The sequence below is a fragment of the Dicentrarchus labrax genome, unplaced genomic scaffold (assembly GCF_905237075.1).
Source record: "Dicentrarchus labrax unplaced genomic scaffold, dlabrax2021, whole genome shotgun sequence".
Lineage (NCBI taxonomy): Eukaryota > Metazoa > Chordata > Actinopteri > Moronidae > Dicentrarchus > Dicentrarchus labrax.
In genome coordinates, this window is record NW_026136701.1 from 14,843,822 (window position 1) to 14,865,713 (window position 21,892).

The following is a 21,892-nucleotide window of genomic DNA, read 5'->3' on the forward strand; positions in this document are numbered from 1 at the left end:
CCATTACATTCTGTACCGACACACAATGTTCCCTCTGCCAGAGTATAGTCCAGCTGGTGGCCTTGGAGGCCTTAAAACGACACCCATCCTGCCCATAAAACCAAATTTATGAACCCACCTTCCAGTCCGAAAATGGCAATTAGCACTAAGGAACAAATGTGTTACTTCATATGATATTTGAGAATCCCCTGTCCTTGTGGGTGGCTGAACTCCCCGTATCCTGAAGTATAGGAGTGCCTGTTCCGCAGAGCCCTATAGCAGCCCCCACCCAAACACCACCCCCTGGCCAACAAAAACAACCCCTGGGAGGGGTAGAGGAGAGGGGGAAATGTTGAGTCGGTGATAGTGTAGCCCCAAAGTTCCTAAACCACAGTGGCTAGCAGGATGCCGTCACAGCTGGCTCTGCTCCTTCCTGTGGGCTCGCTCCATGGAGCTCAGCCTGCTGGGAGACATAAACCTGTCGGACTGGTCACTCTTTCCACCGCCCTCCATCTCCCTACTTCCTTTCCTCCCATTACTGGCAAGTTTGGCAAAAGCCATCTAAGGAAAAAGCCCTATGGGGATCAATGTGCAGTACATTTCCACACAGACATAAGCAAAATCCTATGACCTTTTCATTAGGGAGTATTAACATGATTCAAAAGCCTGTAGATGTTTTTTTTAGGTGTCTGTGAATGAAGTACATGTTGATTGGTGAACTTTTCTTTGTCTCAAAGCTATGTTACATCCTGTCGACTCCTGGTGTAAATTATCGAAGGGAAACATGCCACTGAAAAGCTCTTTGGCATTTGATATGCTAATACAGAGTGTTAATTACAAGCCAAGTGTTTGTTCATGTTACGCACTTCACACAATTGTTTATAAAAATCAAACCATGGCGAGTGAACGCTCATTTGCCACATAACACAACAGACACCTGTTAAGGTGCAATCTGATCAAAGGAAATCAGATTACTGCAAACAAATGTATAAAAAACTTACAGTATTTGCCTTTTTAACATGACCTTGTATTTGATCACTAACATTGTATTCTATAAATTAAAATGGTACATATAAACCAAAATATTGCACACCTGATTGCACAATGCGGAATTCAGGGATTCAGAGAAGAGAGAGAAAAAAAACCTCAACATTTCATGAAGCATTTGTTAGAAAACCGAGCCCAGAATGTCCATAAAGTTTTTTAAAATACATTTTGCCTTTTCTTTGTGCCTGGTTATGTTTCTCTGTATCTGCTTCATCATTATTCTGGTGAGCAGTCCCACGTTTGAAAGAGAAAAAAAGAAAATCATTTGAATTCTGGGGACCCAGAGGAGAGTGAGCAAAACCCAGAGGTAAGATCCAAGCTCGCTCTCCGTGCCCTTCCGTTGGCTGCCTACCTGGTAAACATCTCCACAAGCTCCTTGCTTTCAAAACACGTCAACCGGTGCCTATGTACTTTAGACTGGCCGGCCAAGCAGGAATTGAGACTTTATTTGTTTTTTACTTTTTCCTGTCTCTCTTCCGAGCCACCGCACATAACCTGTCTGGCATTAATGATGTTGTTAATAAAATGCGGCTGGTCTGTGGGTGGATTTGCCTGGCAGGCCTGGTGCCTGTCCTTCTCAGAGATAAGCCCACTGCTGGCCTTATCTACCTCCCACAGCCCCACCCAGCAGTGCCGTGCACTGGACACACAACCAGTCAACTCATCACTGGCTAATTACCACCTCTGACTGCCTTACAAAGCAGGCCTGGACTCACATCGCTGTTGCTGCAAAGATTGACTCTCCCTTACCTTGACTGTGTCTCTCTTCCCTTCTTTGTCTTTTTCTACCCATCCCCCTAAACTTCCCCTTTCTTTCTCTGTCATTCCCATGTCTCAATACATTTCACTTGTCTCTCCTGGCTAGTTTTGCCCTCTTCTACTCTATTTTATTCGTCTCAGTCAACAGGCCATTTTGAAGAATAACCAGAGTCTAGAGTTTTATGGCAGTATTTAACAACTGTCACTGAGAAGGGAATATGCTACAGTTACATTGTGGGTGGTCAGGTAAATCCTGCATCTACCTTCCAGTGTACGTCTATGCATTCTGAAAAGGACTAATGTCATTTATGTTACAGTTTCTCAGTAAGGGCTTATGCCATTTGTGAGCCAGAGTCAGTTCGGTCTCATAGCTTCAGCAGGGCAGCCGAAGTCACTTGTGTTACAGAGGGAGGGAGCGGTTTCTTTTATTCAATTGTTTTCCACTTCCACGAGCGTGTGCCAAGGGGGAGGAAAGCGCCGGCTTAACACGCTCTGCAATTCAACACGGCCAGACGCAGTCCTATTAAGATTTAATGTGCCATTCTTCTGCTTGTGCCGCTGAAAAAGACTTGCAGGCTGAGGAAGAGAGTGAACAAAGAGCAGGCAGAGCCAGGGCCAGGGAGAGATGAAGAGAGCAAGAGACACCGAGACAACCGCTCCATGGCCAGGTCTTTGTCACACAACTGAAGTCAGTAGTTTCAAAGGGATGCTACATAGTGGAGGGGGAAATAACAACAGTGTGGTTGATATAGTGTCACTCAGTGCTTGTAGTTCTAGGTGAGTACATGAGATTATCTTTGTTTTGTCCACATGTCATACCTTGTATTGTGGCTACCTACTTAAGAAAGAGGTCAACTGGATGAAGTCACAGCATGTGTTTAGCCTCTTGGGCGATGAATTATGTGTCGTCTAAAATGCAAAGTGCAAGCACGCAGGTGCTGCGAGGGAGCATGTGTGCGCGCGTGCGCGTTAATACGTGTCTGTGTGTGTGTGTTTGCATGCCTAAGCGGATGACTGATTGAGCAAGCAAATACATGAGAGACAGTGTGTTAGATAGAGGGGGATGTGAATATGAGGGTTGCAGTGCTGGTCATTGTCATTGGAAGCCTGGAACACACAAACACGAGAATAAAATGCAGGCTCCTCTATTCTTATTTTGATTGTTTGCCTGCAGAAAATGCAGTCCTAGTCTGACAAAGACCAATAAATACTTTATACAGTGCATAATGTGTGCGTTGTGAAGCACAGGGGAGAGAGAAAGAGGGCGTCCTCACGAGGGCATATGCTTTGAATTCCTAATGACACTCCAGTTAGCGTTACTGGCACTGTCGCAGAGAGGAAACGCACAGGGATGCTACGCCATGGAGTCAAACATCTACTTTAATACTCCCTTTCTTTCTCTGGCTCTCTTTCTCTCCCTACCTATTTCTCTCTCCCACAGACACTCACATAGAACATGCCCCCCACACAAACACATACACACACGAAAGACTCAAGCCCAATTCTGAGAGCTCACTCTAGCATGAGGTCTCTTTTCAGTGGCTGCGTTGTGCCAGAAGTAGCTATTCTCCCCTGACCGCCTCTCCTCCTTTCAAAGCCTTGTAATCAGTGTGCTGCTCTTTGTACCAGGATGTCGCAAGACGCCCCGGCAAAAACACAGCAGAATTGCTGATGAACGGCAGTGGCTCAGAGTTCGGCTAATCAGGTCTTGCTCATGTCGCTTTCCTCTTATGTGAGCCCTTTTGAAGCAAATAAAGTCTTTGCAGTTTGGCACATTCTTCTTGGCAGCCACAAAGCAGCTGTTGGATCAATACACAAAGTTAGTTGAAAAAAAAAAAAAACAGTACAACCAATAGGAGCCTGTTGGAAACAGTTAGTACAAAACATGGACTGCCAGGAGCCTGTTCATAGTTGAGGGTATTACTGAATGTTTCCATGCTGCTGACCCAAAGACTTGATGTAAATGAATTCAAACATTTCAAACAAACATGTCGTGGTTACATCGGTGGATTTAAAAAAAATTTCTGGTTCCCTGTCGTAAACAGAGACTTCATATTAGAAATTTGTCTAAACTATTTCTATCATATTACCATCCTCTGCATTGGGGGGGAATCTTATTGTTTTTCAGAGTATTAATATTTCATTTGTATTTTTCTCATAAATCTGAAATGTATTTTATTGAAGCTGAGTGCATTTTGCAATGTCTACAGGGAAGAAGAAAGGGGAAATCTACATAATATAAATCCATATATGGCCCAGTTATCTCTCCCTCTCTGTTGCACCCTCTCTGATTGATTCCTTTATCTGAGGGAAGCAGAAGACATGCTCTGTTTGCTCGCACAGTGGCCGGCAGGAAAACAGAGAAAGACACTTATTAAAAAGGTCATCTCACAGAGGGTTAAAATAGCAGGGCACAGATCTCTCTAAGGGGAGCAGCCATGCCCCTCCTCTAGTGAAGGACACAAGAAAAGGTGTTGCTCAAGGGAGCTGGACCCGTAATGAAAGAATGGCCACCAGGCTGACAGCCCATGTGTGCACTGGGCTATTCAAATACCTTCAGAGACGCGGAATTGGAGAACTGACAGTGAAAGGCTTTGTGAAAATGCAATCTTCTGAATTAAACTCTGAGCTAGATGTGTTATTTTTATTTACAGTGTGGGCTAGCTAGTAAACACAAGTTGAAATGAGCTGAGGAGCAAGGTATTTCTTTGGCGAGCAGGTCTGAAGGCTTGTTTCCTTGCTTACCAATGCAATCTCATATCTAGCATATGAACATGTCTTATGCCAACTGAGAACAAAAGTCAAACTACAGACACTGTTTCTCTTTCTCCATGAAGGATCTGTAACAATACAAGACTGTAAAGACAATGCAGTGAGACAGTGAGACAAAGCATTTGTGAAGTGTTTTTGGAAAGGCCTATGGAATAGTAGTGCCTTCAGCCTCCTGTCTCCTCCCTAGGGCAGCCTAAAGCCCTGTCGGCAGGATGCTGATCCCCACACGGAAACCTGATCCGCAGCCATCCTGGAGCCGGAGGGGGGACGGGGGAGCGCTCTCCCCCCGTGGAGCCCCTCCACTTCTGCTCCAGAGTTAAAGGGGTGCTCTGGGGGAACATTCCTCTAGCCCTGCCCCAGCCAGCCTCCACTCTCAACTCTCTAGAGGAGCATTCTTCCAGCCCTGCCCTAGCCTTCACTGGGATCTCCTGGGGAGCATTCCTGAAGCCCTGCCCCAGCCCAAGACAGGCTCCCTGGGGACGCATTCCTTCAGCACTCTCTCTCTCTTTCTCTCTCCCCATCTCCCTCCTTCTCCCTCGCTCCCTTTCTCAGACTCTCGCCTTCCTCCGCAGTCCAGCATTAGCGCGATCAATAGCACCGATCGCATCAGGGACACGAGGCAATCCATACCCATGCGCTCCCTTAGCGCACTGCAGTGGTCACGGCTTAAGTGCATGGAAAGGTGTTATACCTCTGCCAGACGGGGGGAGACAATGGCCGCCATTGATCGCAGTGACATGTAACATCTTTCTTTTTCTCTCTGTCCATCGGGTGTGGTCGACATGCAGCTAGAATCTGTTTAGACGTTATTTAGTCTGTTTTGTCTCACTCCTGTTTTGAAACTTGTGCATTACTGTAGGACATAGGCGCAAAGCATAATGAGGCCCAGAATAAACACATGAGGTAGAGGGTGTATATGGGCATGTCTGGTTCTGGTAATACATTGTATACGCTTATGGGATATCAGCTGGGGAAAAAGAGCTGAGTTCTGTCAGGGAACAGCAAGCAAATCTCCATATGTGGATTGGTTCCAGTCAAGCTCTGCAATTTGTTTACCAAAAATAAAACATTTGAAATTGTAAAAATGGAGGGTTTAGCAGGTGCTGGTGGTTGATTAGAAAATGGTTCTAATAAAGGATCCATCTGTGAGTAGAGACTTGATGTAAGGCAGATTAATTGGTCATGGATGTCTACATAATGCCACATAGGAAATCTCCTCCCATATTCCAGCAAATACACAAACACACACACACACACACACGTGCGCACACCTACACACACAGACACACACAGACACACACAGACACAAACACACGCACACACACACACGCACACACACACACACACATTCAAAGTACTTAGTATGCCATCTAGAAGTTTCTTTTCTCCCACTGTGTTTGAATACTAATAGAGTGTTTCTGCACAATCACAATACCCTAATGGCAATTAGATTCTTTTGTTTGGTTTCCATGGGGGCTCTTATCCAAACTGTGTTTTTTTTTCATCATTAAGCAATTAAGAGTTATTTGTCCGTAAGATTGACATTTATAAAAGCCAGCCTTAATTATAGAAAGAATATGGCTGAGTCAGTCATGACCACATTACAATGGTGCTGAACATAAAAGGCCTGCCCCTGAATCAAATACACAACTCTTATAACATTACTGACTATTTTCAGAATATTACACCACCAAATATGTATAATTAAAAGATCATTTTAATTCAAGCAGCCCCCCTACGTCTTAAATAATGCCCTTTGTGTTTTTATTTCCTGGGTTCACCAAACAGAATCTGTGTTGGCTTGATGGAATTGGGTGTTACATTGAAGAAAGGGTGACAGGAAGTTCTGCACTTAGTTTCCCTCAAACCAATGAATGCTTTTGTTTGGATGACAGTAATGTGAAAGTGAACAGTACATCGATTTTCACACCTTTAGTCGACTGAGCGTCACTTTGAATTTGTGCACACATGAGCACACCAGAGGCACACATACATGTAAACAAGCATGGCTGCACATGCAAAGTCACTCTTACAATGAGCATGCATGCATTTCTGCTTAAATTAACACCAGTGGATGCATGATAGAATGCACATATGCACGCTTTATACACACACGTACATACATCAACAAACACAAGATTCGGTTTGGGAGACAGTTAATGGAAAATCTTTGTAAAACTCGTGGGATATCTACCCTATAATTTGTGGTTTGCTGATTGTGGGTTGCAAAATATGAAATCAAACTGTGTTTGAATGTAAACAGAATAGAGACTACACTAGCTTTCTCAAGAAAAGTGCTTTGAATTTGCTTTGAAATGATAAATGGTACAGCTTCTGTTCTACATCAGAAACACAATCATTACATTTAAGCCCGTTCATGTTCTGTTTCTGAACAAGATAAGAAGAGACAAGGTCTGTGCCCAAACATTTGGAAATGTGTGTCAGATGGTGTTTCTCAATGCGGGCCCATCAGGACGTGTAAAGGAGGACAGCAAGTCCAGGAGAAGCACATGGAAACCTTCAGTTCACATCATTAGTTCTGTCTGCCACCTTGTCAGGATATTTATAGCCCTATTCATCCATCAACAGGTCAATGACACAGTCTGCCAATGGCATCCTTCTCTTTCAGTCCCACTATGTATTACTACTGCAGCTAGCTAGCATTGGGACCAGCTAAGGGACTTTCCTGGAGCAAGGATCTGTTTCCAGTTGGTGGTCTGGTTACCGTGGGACCTCACAGCAGCATGTTACACTCTAGTGAAATGTTAGAATTAGTATAGTGCTGTATAAAATGTTACACTGAAACAGGCAAGGACACAATGCACATACTATAAATACACATACTGTAGCCTACAGTGATCTATTATGAGGACACATGGAGGCCTATTTGTATGTCACGTCTGTAGATATTGATGTACAGCACACATAAATAATGTGCTATGTGTGTGAGGCCTGTGTGTGTCTGTGTTGTTGGATATCTACCAAGGAAACTGGTAGTCTGGTGTTGTGCTCCCCTTGGTGCAGTGTACTAACACACATAGTGTGGCATATTCTCTGGTGAAAGCATAGAGTGAGAGTGGGAGTGGGAGAAGAGCTGAGTGGCAGAGTGGAGGGGAGGCTCGGTGGGCTGAACGTTGTTTACCTGTCAGCTGGCATTGATTAATCTTGTGTTCGGTGAGATCGCTCAGCGACTCGAACACCTGCCGGCAGCTGTCGCAGCTGTGCAGTGCAGGCTCCTCGTCCTCCTCCTCTCCCTCCTCTCCTTCCTCTGGAGAGAGCAGCCTCTTCCTCAGACGCCCGGTCTCACCATCCTCCGCCGCCCTCTCGAGGGCGCACTCTGGATCTGCCGAGCCACAGGAAATGACAGCACCACATAGTCAGAGGGGTGACCCACACAGTGAGGTACTACAGCTTCCTCTGGGTGACAATAAAATGGATTTCTAGACTCTGGATTTAATAAAAACAATAATAAAAGCTGTAATAAAAATGCAGGTTCAATTTGGGCCTCTGTAACTCAACCACTCATGCCATAACAGAACCGTTGGGCAGGTGAGGGTGAGAGATATACAGGCACACACAGACAAGGTGGCACAATGCTCACACACACAAATCTAACACACACACACACACACACACACACACACACACACACACACACCTCTGTTATTAGAAATGGTTTTACGTTGTGTTTGCCCTGCTTCACCCAAGCAAAACTTCAGTATATGAAACTAGACTGATGGGAATATGTGTAGTTAATAAATCCTGGATTGCAGTTTTGGCTCGACCAAAGAAATATGAAATTCCACCAGTGAGTGCTGAATTGCATCAGTCAGCGTCTATCCAAGGAGACAGACCTTGCCATATTATCCAGACATCTAGGCCAAAACTGTGGATGTATGGAGTGTAGCACAGTAAGACACACAAAACTGAGATTGGTGTGTGTTAGACTGTCGTCACGACACACTTCCCTAAATTATTCAGCCTTGCTCGCAGGCAGCCGCGGGTCGCGCACATCAATATTCTTCAATCCATCTGCAGTTTTGTCTCTTGTTGGCTTTGTGCTGCAGCAGTGCCAGCGGTGGGCGACTGACTAGCCTGAATCAGGACTAGGAATCATCTTTCAAAACACCAGTCTAATCTGAAGTTCTTCATGTGATGTTAAAATATTCGGACAACAAATCAAAGCTTGCATTGTTCACTCGCAACATACCATAAACATATTCGCTCAGAAGCATAGTAAAGTGAATCTGGCTCGAATCAACCTCTTATAAATAGGCAGCATGGCCTGGAGCCCTCTTTCTCCCCTGCTGTGACCATTACACTTCACAATAAGACTGATTAAAAAGCCATACTTACAATCAAACAATCATGTCACCCTGGTTAAGGCTTTGTGGGGGAGAAGAGCCTTTGCACTTCACTGGCAGCCATTTTAAGCCCCACTAATGCAAGTGTTCCTCAGCTTGTCCTGAAACTCCGGAGGGGAACGTTAGGAGGAAGCCTGTTTTTTCGCCTAGCACACAGTTAACAGTGCCTGAGGACAAAGGAGTGTGTGGCACCGGTGTGTGCAGGTGTTAGTGTATATATATCAGGTTTACATACAAATGGCGGCCATTTTAAGTCCTCCTTCTGTAGGGTGCTCTGTGAAATTCCTTGAGGAAAGGCGTTCCAGAACTCATCAAGGCCACCCAGGATTTTTCCTTTCCCCCACTTGCGCCAAGTATTGATGTAACATCACACCCTCCATTGTCCTTCCCTCTTGGCGACTGAGGCTCTCGGAACATGCCCTCTAAAAATATCAGCACTGTGGTCCCTGGTGGGACCATGCAGAACAGAACAGAAGGTGTTTCAAGAAAATGAAAATCCCAACCCAATCCTCACAGATGCAGGCCTTTCTTGCTCTGGGGGAAACACTTCTGACTGAGGCCAAAAGCCACACAATATACAGTAGACTTATGATTCATCCACACACACAGACACAGAATTCACAATATGCACTGAAATGTGTCTTTTTTTACAGGGTGCCTGTGGAGGAGGTTAAGACTTTGATTTTCTTTTTCCAACGGCCTTTATGAATCATTAATTTCTCTAATAATACAGCTCAGTCCTGTCAGAGAAAACAACTGATGGCTACATTTAAGCATTTTATAATATAATAAAAATACATTTCTCAGAGCAGAATGCAGATGCATTTTATTCTGCTCTTCATATTACGTTCTCACATTGTTTCAAGTGTAGCAGATTGACAATAACAACCAAAGGAAAAAAGAATTTCAGAGAAACTGGCAAATTTGTGAGATTAAAACCCAAAGAGCTTTATGCATGTGCGAGTTTGACTTTCACTCCCTCGTCTTCCCTTGTTTTGAGTGCAACTTTCAGCCGCAACTTCTAGTAATTTCAAGCTGGGTCAGTGCTCTCGGTCGAGCTGAGTGACCTCCGGTGCACCACTGTTATGCGGAGCTGGAAGTGTAAACTGCTACATGTTTGGGGGGTGGTTGAGGGAGGGGGAGCAGGGGGGAGGGGGGTTGACACGGCAAGGTCACGTCCAACCCTGGGATTAAAGAGCCACGTCAATACTGAGGTTCCTGTGCCTCTGGGCCTCATACAGTAATCCATCAGATCAGGACATCCTCTCCTACCAGTCTCTACAGGCTGGACAGCAGATCAATACCAGCATGCTTGGAATGGCTGACAATCACATGTGGAATATGGGGGGAAGACGTGTGGCATATTGTGAATTTTTCATCATGCCTTAATTTTTTTAATCAGATCGACAATGTTGGTATGGAAGGTACAGACAAGAGGGAAGTTACATTGACTGCTGATCCATACTCTGATTAGGTCAGCTCAAAGTAAGATGATCACAGCTCAGACTGAGAAATTATTCATACGGGGGATATAATGAAGATCTGACTGAAAGATTTTTAAGGATGAATTTTCAATTTTTATGAGACTAAAAGCACATAAGTACTGTACTAATAAAATGTGGAAATCTGAATGGTGATTGACACCTTTAGAGCCATGTAATATCTGTCTGAGTCTGAGTCCATCCATCATACACACTCTTGTCGCTTATGGTGCCTAGTGACATTTATCATGACACAACTTTCATCTTGTGAGTTGAAGAGTCCCCTGGACCCCCCACCCTTATATTATTGAATATTTCTGCTCTTAAATATTTATAACCTTTTAATTGATATTCTTTTCTCTGCTCCATTAGCCCCACCGGGGACCCGTGGTCCCTAGCAGGGAGGCCCACACTCGTTCCCCCACTGTCTGGGCCACACACTGAGACAGGTGGAGACACTGACCATGGGGAGAGGAGGAAGGGCATGAACGTACAAGAATACTCAAAGGAAGAAAAAAAACAAAGCAGTAAAGTGAAGAGTCAAGCCAAGCTACAAAGCCTGAACTCAATATAATTTTGATCGAAAAAGTGAACTCTCACCATGAACCCTGCCTTTAACCTCACTGGAGATTTAATGTCTAACCCTAAGCTTAAAGATGATTAAATAAAATATGGAGCGCCTCGAACAAGAAAAAGTTGTCGTTAGGTACAAAGACATTTTTGAGATGCAACATGTGATGGCTGTCAGTGTTTTCATTCAAATACAGCCCCAAAACACTGAGCACGAAAAGTGTAAAATCACTGAGGGCCATGTTCTTACTTGCCTGTAGATACAGTATGTCTATTTCCATCCATCAGGGTTTAGCTTGAGTCTTTCTTTGTGCAATGAAAGACCATAGTGTCAAAAACATCATTACCAGCTCACCCATATCCTCATTTCCCCACCATTTCCCAGAGATCCTGATCCTATGATGCCCCCTCCCCAGCAACCCACCCTACAACCACCCACCCCCAAGTTCGAATTAAGAATTTATTTTAACCAGCGAGCAGCTTCTGTCGACACATGTCGGCGGGCCTGATCAAAGGTGAGTACGCTCCTTTATCAGAGTGAGGGAGGCTGTCAGAAATAGGAGGACATTAAGATTGAATAACCTTCACACGGTTGCCGGCACCTCATTATTTAAAAATCTAAAACTTTTGCAGAGCACCCGCCATATATAGGTCACACTACATTCTAATGCCACATGTGCCTCCGAGTGTATCCTCCTCTGTGTGGATGGGATTTGGGGCTCTCCACTTAGACCGTCACATCCACTGATCCCCCATCATTAAAGAATGTCATGATCCGACGATGAGGCTGTGAGCTTGACACTTGCCAGATTGTTAACGATTGTCAAGAATTTGCAGTAGGGGGGGTGTCTGTGTTCATATGGTCGGTGCACGCAATTTGATTTATCTGCTTCAAGTCCCCCAGATTCATATTAAGGACTAATTGCTGTTTAATATTTTGATGCATGATGCATTGAAATTTGAAAGTAGATTAGCAGAGGTGTTTGTCAAAAAACATTTCTCTTAAAACGCTAAACACATTACAAGCTCAAAGTGATGCGCTGACAGAAAATGTTTCCTACCTTGTTATATGTTACAAAAAAACATGCAGTATATTTATGAAAAATTTATGATGCATGCTGAGATAAATATAAGACTAGCACAGACAGAGAAAAAGGGTGCAAAACAATTATAGGAGGAGCGAGAACGAACAGCGAAGACAACACAGAAAGCACTACATGAAGGTAGCAGCACATATAATCACAGGTATACAGACGGCATCACCCACCATTAAAATCTCTGCATGAAAAAGATATATGAGCTTACAAAGAAGAATGGAAATCAAAGCAGTTGAATGAGGAACAACATTTGAACATACCAAATGCTCTCTTTCTCTCTCTCACCCTGTCTCACTCGCCCTCTCACAGGGAGTGATAATATTGAACGGAGCGCCTTGCTATGCCATTAGTGCAGTAAAACATCAAAGGAAATGAATAATAGAGAATATGATTTTCTGAAGTGGTGGAGTGAAAGAGTCCTTTCCTCTTCCTGCTGTAGTGAGCCCTGCAGTACATTGATCTGTGGGCAGCCTCAACCTCAGCCAGAGCCAGAGTCTCAGACACCGCACCGCACCACTACGCTACACTACTCTACTCTACGGCACCTTGCCACCCAGACACCCCTTCAGATCTCTGTAACACTTCTATTTGCCTCAGTCCACTCCACTTTGACAGAGCTGACACCCTCTTCCAAAAAAACAGCCTCAATCTGACATAGCCGAGAGCAAAAAAGAAAGAAAGAAAAAAGAAAGGGATGTATATATAAGAGAGAAGAAAAAGCATGGAGCATGTGGTTATAATTACACACAGGCAGCGCAGTGGTAAAGCCAAGCTGCAGATCTTAAGCCTGCTCGACACTCTCTGTGTAAAAAGCGCACTGCCTCATTAAATCTCAGATATCATACTGTTCCTGCCCCTCTATACTATGCATAATACTGTCTATCTTTTAGAAGGCCTCTTTTGTTAGCATTTCTCCTTTGCCTTTTCCACATATCAAACATGAATGAGAAACGGATGCAGGGTCTGTAGAATGCTTGCAGAGTCACAGAAGAGCACAACTGGGGGTCTACTTATGAGGCAGATCTTGACACCATGTCTGATTAAGCCCTTAGCTTGTCAGGAGTCTAATGGCTATTGTGGCCGTGGCCGTCAAAGTGGCAAATACATGAAAAGCAGGTAAGCTTTTCCACTGCTTTTCAATTCGACGTTAAAAAGAGTTTGATGGGCAGTGGTTTAACCATAAGGATGAATTACTGCTGTTATGATGAAGATCTTGTGCCACACAAGCGGTGGTGAAACGTTTTGAAAGTTGTAGGGGACAAATTGGCAAATGGCAAGAGAAATCTGCCAGCATCAGGAAAGTTTACCGGCACAAACAACGCTTTTCCCATTGACCATTCGTCAAGCTGCATCCTGAGAGGGGGTTAAAAAATAAATCAGTCAGACGAAGTCAAATGAGGAAAGTGAGAAATTAATTTGTGCGCCCTCCTGATTTCTCCACAGGCAGACATCGATCATGTGGCGGCTGTCTCCCCTCACTCTAGAGATGGAGGTGGTGGAGGGACGGGGAGAGGGGAGATTCGTGTGTCTGAGGGGGTCGTTGTAATCAGGCACACTCATTAGCTCTACTTTGGCTCTGGATGACAGGAGGTCTCCGAGGCAAGTCTGCCTTTTATGCCCAGTCCTTCATCCCTTGAGCTAGGGTTAGAGGGGCTAAGGAGGCAGTTTCTTTCCACAGAACCACCCACCAATACCTATCGATACACATTAACACAGCAGAAGATACATATTGCTCTGCTCTTTCCAGAGATTAACAAAAATGTTACAAAAATGTTTAAAGTATCTGATCTATTACACACTAACACAATACCAAAGGTCAGAAACTGCACTTTTTGTGCTGCAAGATGTCTGAGGCATTGGCTGGCTTTGGTTTAAGTGTGAAGTGTGTGTCAAGAATCTCAAAGCTAAAGCGTAGGTTTGCAGAGAGATCACAAACAAAAACTGAAACAATATTGTTATAGTCATAAGCAGCCGAGAAAAGCCAAGATCTGTTGTAGTGGTGCATGCAGCTCCTGTATTTTACACAGGAGCACTCAGAAAGCTATGGGTAAATGCTGGACTAATGTGGCAGCCTAGGAGTACCCAGGGTCCCCAGCCTGCTGGGCAAAACCATCCATATCGGGTTTAAAATAACCACGCCTGAGACTTAACCTTTACCAGAGACAAATGAAATGAAAATATACAGTGTGGTGCATCAGGAGCAGGCTTCATTCATAGGGGGCTTTCTGCTAGCCTGACCTGAATTACTGCTCTGTTCCTGGAGGGCCACTGTGAATGGCATGCGTGGAGACAGGACACATTCATCTGGGTAGCTCTATTCTACATCATACAGAGGGTTGGGAAACAAAGAGTCTAAAAAAACGGCAGGAACACACAGAAACACAAGGACAGCTATAAGCACACCTGCATGTATGCATGCACACAAACACACAAACAAAGAAAAAGAGCTCCACCGCTCTGCCTGTCTCTTACTAAAGCACATGCAACCATGCAGTTTACAGTATGAAAACCTCAAAAACAGGAAATACATACTTTATATTATTCTGAACCCAACAAAGATTTTACAGACACACACACACACACACACACACACACACACACACACACACACACACAGACACATGATCCACTTTCCACCCGAAAATGATGAAATATGAAATGGAGCATTACCGCTTGGAATGGCAGTCTGCCCAGGACTGTGCTGGTCCTCTGTCACATTGTCTTCTACTGCCAGAAAAAGAGAAGGGGGAGAAAAAGAGGGAAAGAAACAGTTAACAGTGAAAAACAAGTTAGACACATTGAGATTTCCTTCTTTTTTATTATTTACTATTGAGATTTTCTGTATGGAAACTCCAAGAGATTTCAACAGCTTTCGACAGCTCAACCTGTGGTTTGGGAATCCACACAAGCCTTTCATATGTATGAGGTTTGGCAACAAGGCAAACAACCACCCACGTAAATAACATATTGGACTGGGTAATGACTTGATGAATTATGAAGGTCTCCCATGAAACGTCCTCCCAACATCAACAGTGACCAAGTAAAAAACACCTTGATGACTGCATTAGTGAGAAGGTTGTATAGCGCCGTGGTTAGCAAAAATTACATGGGTAACAAGAAGAACATTTGTAGATTCCAGAGTAAATATGGACCTTACTAAAGCTGACTGTGATCCAAACTTAAATGCAAAGAAAATGTAAAATCATGAAATATATATTCATTATGTGCCATAACAGGCAAAGCAGCTGCAAAGTGCTTTTGCTCTTTAACAGGATGGCTGACAAAATAGTGACGGCTTGATCGGCACTCAAATCTGCTCATTAGGCGCATGGCAACTAAACCACTTCCGACTTTTTGACAACAGCCCTGGCCTTGAAATACACGACTTCTGTTTAGTAAAAGGTAGGAACCTTTTACATTGGAGCCTTTTTGGAACTGGTGAGAGTTCCTTGTGGCATGTCAAGTACAAGAAATGAAATGGATTTTAACAGCGGGAAGAGAACAAAAGAGTCTCCCACCTGTTCCATGTAAAATGAGGGTCTCACTGAGGACTTCTTACGCCTCTGCGTTCCACCCCTGCAGTTGAAATGCATTCTCCATTATGTCTTTTCTTTCTAGCCTTTCATTTTCCTGGGCAAAGAGGAAGGGGGAGTCTGACAGGACCTCCCAGTAGGAGAGTGTGGCAGTGACTGCCAAAGCAGAAACTGGCGCACTTTTAAAATCGCACAAAATATCCTGTACTTTGCATAATTAAGGCAGGATCCTATGGTGGCAGAAGCCTTTCCCTCTGGGGAGCACGAGTCAGTGTCAAGCAGGGTGTCAAACCTCAGTGAAAAATGAAGAGGAAAGTGTCGAGCTGTTTCTTATGAAGATGGCAAACGACGGAGCAACTGTGTTTCGCTGTCGGGTCTTGTCCAGCCAAAACTGAACTCCTCAAGGAATTTCTATGAGATGCTTTTATTCGAAATAACCTTTGCAAAGAAATGCCACAGTTCACTCAAATATATATGAGAATGTCTCATATATCCTAAATATTTCCCGTAGTAACAATTTTAATTGATGCATACAGAAAATATGCTAAACAAATGGTCATGGGTCTGGCAATTAATTAGGAAAATCAATTAAAAGTGATGGAACAGACATAGTTGGACACCATGGAGGTATATCCCTCAGAGCCACCAAATAGGACTGTACGAGCCAACACAGAAACCTTGTCCTGTTAAAGGAGGCCTTAGTGACTGACGCCCTGAGAGTTTAATGAGTTTCTCCAGCACTGTTGAGCGCCTTGCATCCAGGATCATTTAAATGGGCTAGGGATAGGGGGCCCTAATAAATCCCCCATGGTTCTATCAGAGATTGGTGGTGGGAGCTGGAGTTTTTGTTTTGATTACCGTCCCTGTTGGTGAGATGAAGGAGTTCAGGCAGAAAATTCTATTTTACAATGCCATAAGAACCTACACATTACAGCAGTTTGCGATGATTTGTCACCACTGTGAACTTATTAAAAGTTTTGTCATTTAAAGTAAACAACTCTCATCACAGTGCAAATTCTTTTTCTCATTTGCACCTGTCTGCTAGATAATTAATAGCTAGATAGAAGCGATCATAGAGGGTGAGCCGTTCAATAAGGGCAAACTCCTGTGATGTTTCATACTAGCTGGACATTTGATCAACAATCATAACGCAGAACCAATACAAATAGCTGGACGGTTTTAATTAATACACTCTAAAGCTCACAATTACCTCATAATGACTGTAACTTAAACTGAATAAAACTCAGTCCACATTGTTGTTAATTCATCACTGCTATCAGTTAATTAATGTTTGACATGGTACAGTGTATCACTCAGTCAGTGACAAACTGTAATCATGCTGCTACGTTTTGTTGATACAATACCAAACACACATGGGACCATTTCAGCATTGCTCCTTTGATTTTCAAAACGCGGAGCAGGAAAAACATAATCCCACAACAAGTGGCACCGCATTAAAGGCCACTAATTACCACACTGGCCACACACAAAAATGAACGTAGAGTAACTGTCATTATATTCAGAGTGACAATCCCCAAGACGGGACATTTCCTTTTAGGGATGAATTAATTTTCTAGAGATAGGGGAGCAAAACAAGAAGCAAAAGCAAAATGCGAAATCCAAAAATAAAACAAAACTGAAAACAAAACAGATTGATCACCACATGCACAGCCCATGATACATCACACCCGCGTAAAACTAATGACTTAATAGACATGAATAAGCAAAACATGACAAACTCTCAGCAGCTTGGACCTTTCCTAATCCATCAAATGAATTCCTGTTGTGTAAGATAGCGTGTACGTGCACACAAACACGTGTGTATAAATACTGTACATTTTTGTGCTTTTACTGCCACGTATTTGTGTGTGTACGCTTGTGTGTGTGGGCATCTCGCAGCATTTCTCAGACATAAAAAAGCCCTGAGTGTGTTCCTGGATATGCGTGACTCATCTGCTTGGTTACAGCCAGCTTGGACGATACAGTGCCGAACACAATGGCTGTGTAATCCGCCCTGACTGACCGGGAAGGAGACGCTCGCCACAGGGACTACAACTCAATTTAGCTCGGGTCAAGAGGTCAACCCTCCTCAATTAGGGCTGGGAAGGGAGGGAGGAGGACACACACTGCACATGAATAACTTTCTTAATGAGCATTATTTGAACTGGTGATTAGTGTCATAAATAATTTGCAATAGAGGAGCATGTTAATCACGTTGCATAATATTTGTAATCCTTCATATATTGCCATGTACTGTGCGCAAATCATAAGAGCACTTCTTCAAAAAAATGAACTCCACCAGTAGCAATAAGAAAATGTCATGAATCAATAATCTCATTATGCAATTACTGCAAATTTTGCTTCCAAAAAAATATTAATGCTATTCATACAGGAAAATTAGATAGATGCAAATAAGCCGAGCAATGTATCGTTTCATTTGCAGCAGTGGTGAAAATCAATCATAGTCTCTGAATCAGAACTCTCCTCCATGTGGCAGACAATCCATGACAACAAGAGAGACACATGCCATGGAGTAAGAAGAGATATCGGCCAGCTCCCGCGACACCCAGTCCAACACACTGAGCCGCATGTCAAGAGCACTGACAGCCGTGCTAATGGGATTTTTCCACGGCTCCATCATAATTTCCTTAATGATAATACTAACCATATTTTTGTGTCACATTAGAAAAGTGTTAATGGGTGTTATGCCACAGATCATTAATTGTGAGCAGACTGGAATACTGCAGCTTCCTATAAACTAAGAATGACGCAACTGTTAATAGACATTTTAACGGGGGAGAAAAAATAGAGCGGAATAAATGTTTCTGCATTTTTAATTGTTCAAATTATTAGGAGGCCTTTCTTAGTTTAACGTTAAACATACTGAATGCAGTGTGTATCTAAAAGATCTCGACGGGATTTTTGAGTAGTTCCTCTGACAAAAAACTTAAAAGTAACATCACTTTTTTTTTTTTTTACTTACACAGGCCTATGCTCATAAGGAGTGGAAGAGGGAGTGGTTATGCATCTCTGGGCATAACGGTCAAGTTCCTTTTATCCAAAAAAGGACAGCTTCAAATAACGAGAAATGTGGGTTTAGAAAATACAACATATCTATTTTCTATTTTCTTAGTTGTTAAAAATGTATTTCAGGTCTAATTTCTTTATGTCTAAGCAGAGGATTTTTAACTTAAAACAGACTATCGTGTTAACTTTATTTTTTATGGGCCCTTAAACAGATTTCACAAATCAACCTGTTCTGTAGGCTTTACATTTAAAGTGTAAAATAATATTTCCCTTCATGTACACAGCCAAGCAAAACTCCAGAGTTCACTCATGTGGTGACAAATTTCATCTCCTCAGAAACATCAAATATTTAAGGTGTACATGACACAGCGCTGATTTCATGACAACCGCTATACTTAAAGTAAATGGCGCAGAAAATATATTTATATATGCGGATGACAGACCTGGAAACTTTCTACTCGCCAATGAACACATCAGGACTGAGGCTTGAGAGTGTCATTTGTGCTCCAAATGAAAATATCAACCCAGCCTCACATTATTCAGGAAGTGCTGTAGGACAGGCAACGTGGCAGTCATCACACGCTACATGCAGGATTTGGGAGTGAGATCCTCCTTCCTCGCTGCTCACCACCGACTGAGGCAATGTGCTGACCCAAAGCCTCTGCACATCAAAACAAAATTACAATGTGCCTACAGTCGAGAAATGTAGAAGGCTCAGGATTGAGTAAATGTCAGTGGCTAGGGTGAAGTGTTTGCATATAAGCGAATGATGTATGGTCTCGTCCTGTGCCATTTATTCCCCCAAGCAATAACGTAGCCGGATCTGTCTCTCAGACTTAATTGAAACGGGACTTGTAATGTTGCCCTTTTCCTCGTTGGGACCAAAAACATAACCTCTGACTCCCACAAGCAGCCAATACTGAGGAAGGGGGTGTGTGTGTTGGGGTACACAGGGGAAAAAAGAGTGCCAACTGTCACAGCATTATTTTCTCATCTCCTCTACATACACTCCATGTCCACACTATCCATACCAGTCCCTAAAACGCCGCACTTGATGCCCGTTCTACCTTCCTTCCATGTACCATCGGCATCTCTGTTTATTTTCCCTCCCGCAGAACAAAGTGTTCTTTCTGCGCAAAAAAAGGAACCGTCCACATTGACCACTGCCTCAAGTCAGCAGAAGACAACCTATAAAAGTGAAACCTGAACTCTGCAACCGCAGTCTGTCCACAAAAACATACAGCATATGCAGAGACAGACTCACACACATGCATACGCACGAAGACATGCTTAAAAAAACAGACAAAAATTTAAAGATGCCACTTTTGTGTTAGGAACATATTAAAAAAAAAGAGTCTGAAAATAAAAATGACCATTCCTGTCTCATACAAACAATAGCGAAGACTACAGTGTCAAGCAACTATTTTAAAAAATGACAAGGAAAGTTATTGTGGACATCTGTATAAGTGTATCTCTGTCCCCGAGGAAAGAGATAGACAAAGAACAATAAATAACATCTGCCTGGCCTTCCTTGGGTCTGATCCAAAACAGGGAAATATCTATGACGTATCTGCATTTCTGCTCCGCTTCAGCAGTCGGAATGAAGACATAAAAGTCGGAGTGTTTTGTGCACCACATTTTTCCAATTTAAATTTTAGTGACAATAACAAAACAAACAATGTCATCACTCTGACTTCATTTGCATACTGATTTGCTCACTCTCTATCCCCCTCTCTCACTCGCACACACATCGATGTACACAAATCTTGACAGATGTTCTTCTGAATGCACACACACACACACACACTTGTAGCATGTAGGCATGCTGGCAGGAGACGATTATATATAAGTGATGTGTCTTTTGAGAATAGCAAATGTCACATCAACTAACAAAAAAAAAAAAAAAAACAGTCAATGCCAATCTGATCTGAGCAAATAGGAAATCTATGTATGGAGCTGTTTACTGTGAATAGAGCAGTGCAGGTCTTGGAAACAGAATGTGACAATTTTTAAGATGTGCATGCACTCACATTTCCACCCTCTCCTGGGTATTGATTTAAAATGGTGGCTGCATGAATGTACTACCGCAGACCATGTAATCTTCCTTTGAGATGAAGACTTCCGAGAACGAAAGGGGAGAGAGAAAGGGGTCCACAGACCACAAGCTGGGAATGTGAAATTGTGGACAATTATTTGCTGAGCAAAATACAATGCCTGCCAGATGAACTGGAGCTCAACCTCCAAAACCCAGCAGCTCCCCCACCAAAATGCTACAGAGAAAAGTAGTGTGTGAATATGTGTCTGTGTGTACATGTGTGTGTGTTCAAGCATGTTGCTCTGTCTCTATTTCTCTCTCCCTCCCTCCCTCCCTCCCCCCCTCACCCTCTCGCACACACATGTAGGCTCAGACACAAATGCACTATCGTATTACCACCACTCTTACTGTTGTTTGGTTTTTTTTGTTTTGTTTTATGAAAGAGGGGGGAAAGTAACAAAAGCTGAGATTTTGTATGAAATAATAAAACAAAAACACATCATGAAGTTAAGTTATTTTCAAGCTTTTTTTTTGGGGGGGGTGGTCAGCCTGACTGATGTTTACAGATGTTTACAACTTTGTGATGAACATGTCCAATTAGCACAGCACTAAGCTCACCTCTAATTTATGTTTTAACTGTTGTACACACACACACACACACACACACACACACACACACACACACACACACACATACATACAGCCCTCCCTTTCCCCCACCAAACATATAAAATGTTTCCTCCTTAGTTTCGCAGACGGGGGGGTCACGTGACTCTGCACCCCATTCCATCAGACGGCTTAAGTCCCGACCAGGAGCGTCTTTTATACATCCAGATGTTTGCCAGCGTCGCGCTGCACTGTTGCTCTCTTAAATTACCCATGCCCTGCCCTTGCACTTTAACTATCATTACAAATACAGTCCGAGCTGAAGCCGACCAGCTTTTCCCCGATGCCAAGTACGTATATGCAGTCGATTTCATGCGCAACATAACAGGAAGAACACTTCGAAATGCGTTTTTTTTTTAGAAAAAAAAGAAGGTAAAAAAGGGGGAAGACAGTTACATTTCAGTAAGCGATAAGTTCAGATCATGCTCGTCTAGACTTGTCATCACACTTAGAATAAAAAATGTTCTGAGAGCCATCCAAAAATAGGCTTATCACTTACCTTTCAGTGATCTTGGTTTAGCTTGCTTGCGGCGCGACATCCTACAGAAAAACGCTGAAGTTG

At 43.2% G+C, this 21,892-nt stretch overlaps 1 protein-coding gene across 6 annotated transcripts in view; it reads right to left on the reverse strand.

The window, feature by feature from the left end:
* LOC127363420 (zinc finger protein 521) overlaps window positions 1–21,892 on the reverse strand; it is an 89,006-nt gene that overhangs the window by 66,303 nt on the left and 811 nt on the right. For 3 of the 6 annotated variants that reach the window (XM_051399804.1, XM_051399824.1, XM_051399834.1), the window contains exons 1-3: window positions 21,830–21,892; window positions 14,740–14,796; window positions 7,700–7,900 (exon numbers count right to left, since the gene is read on the reverse strand). The exon at window positions 21,830–21,892 is cut by the window's right edge. In XM_051399804.1, the coding sequence (XP_051255764.1) occupies window positions 7,700–7,900; window positions 14,740–14,796; window positions 21,830–21,869 (298 nt within the window). In that variant the 5' untranslated portion in view covers window positions 21,870–21,892. The remainder of the gene's footprint in view (window positions 1–7,699; window positions 7,901–14,739; window positions 14,797–21,829) is intronic. The other 3 variants (XM_051399813.1, XM_051399851.1, XM_051399841.1) reach the window with 3 other exon arrangements.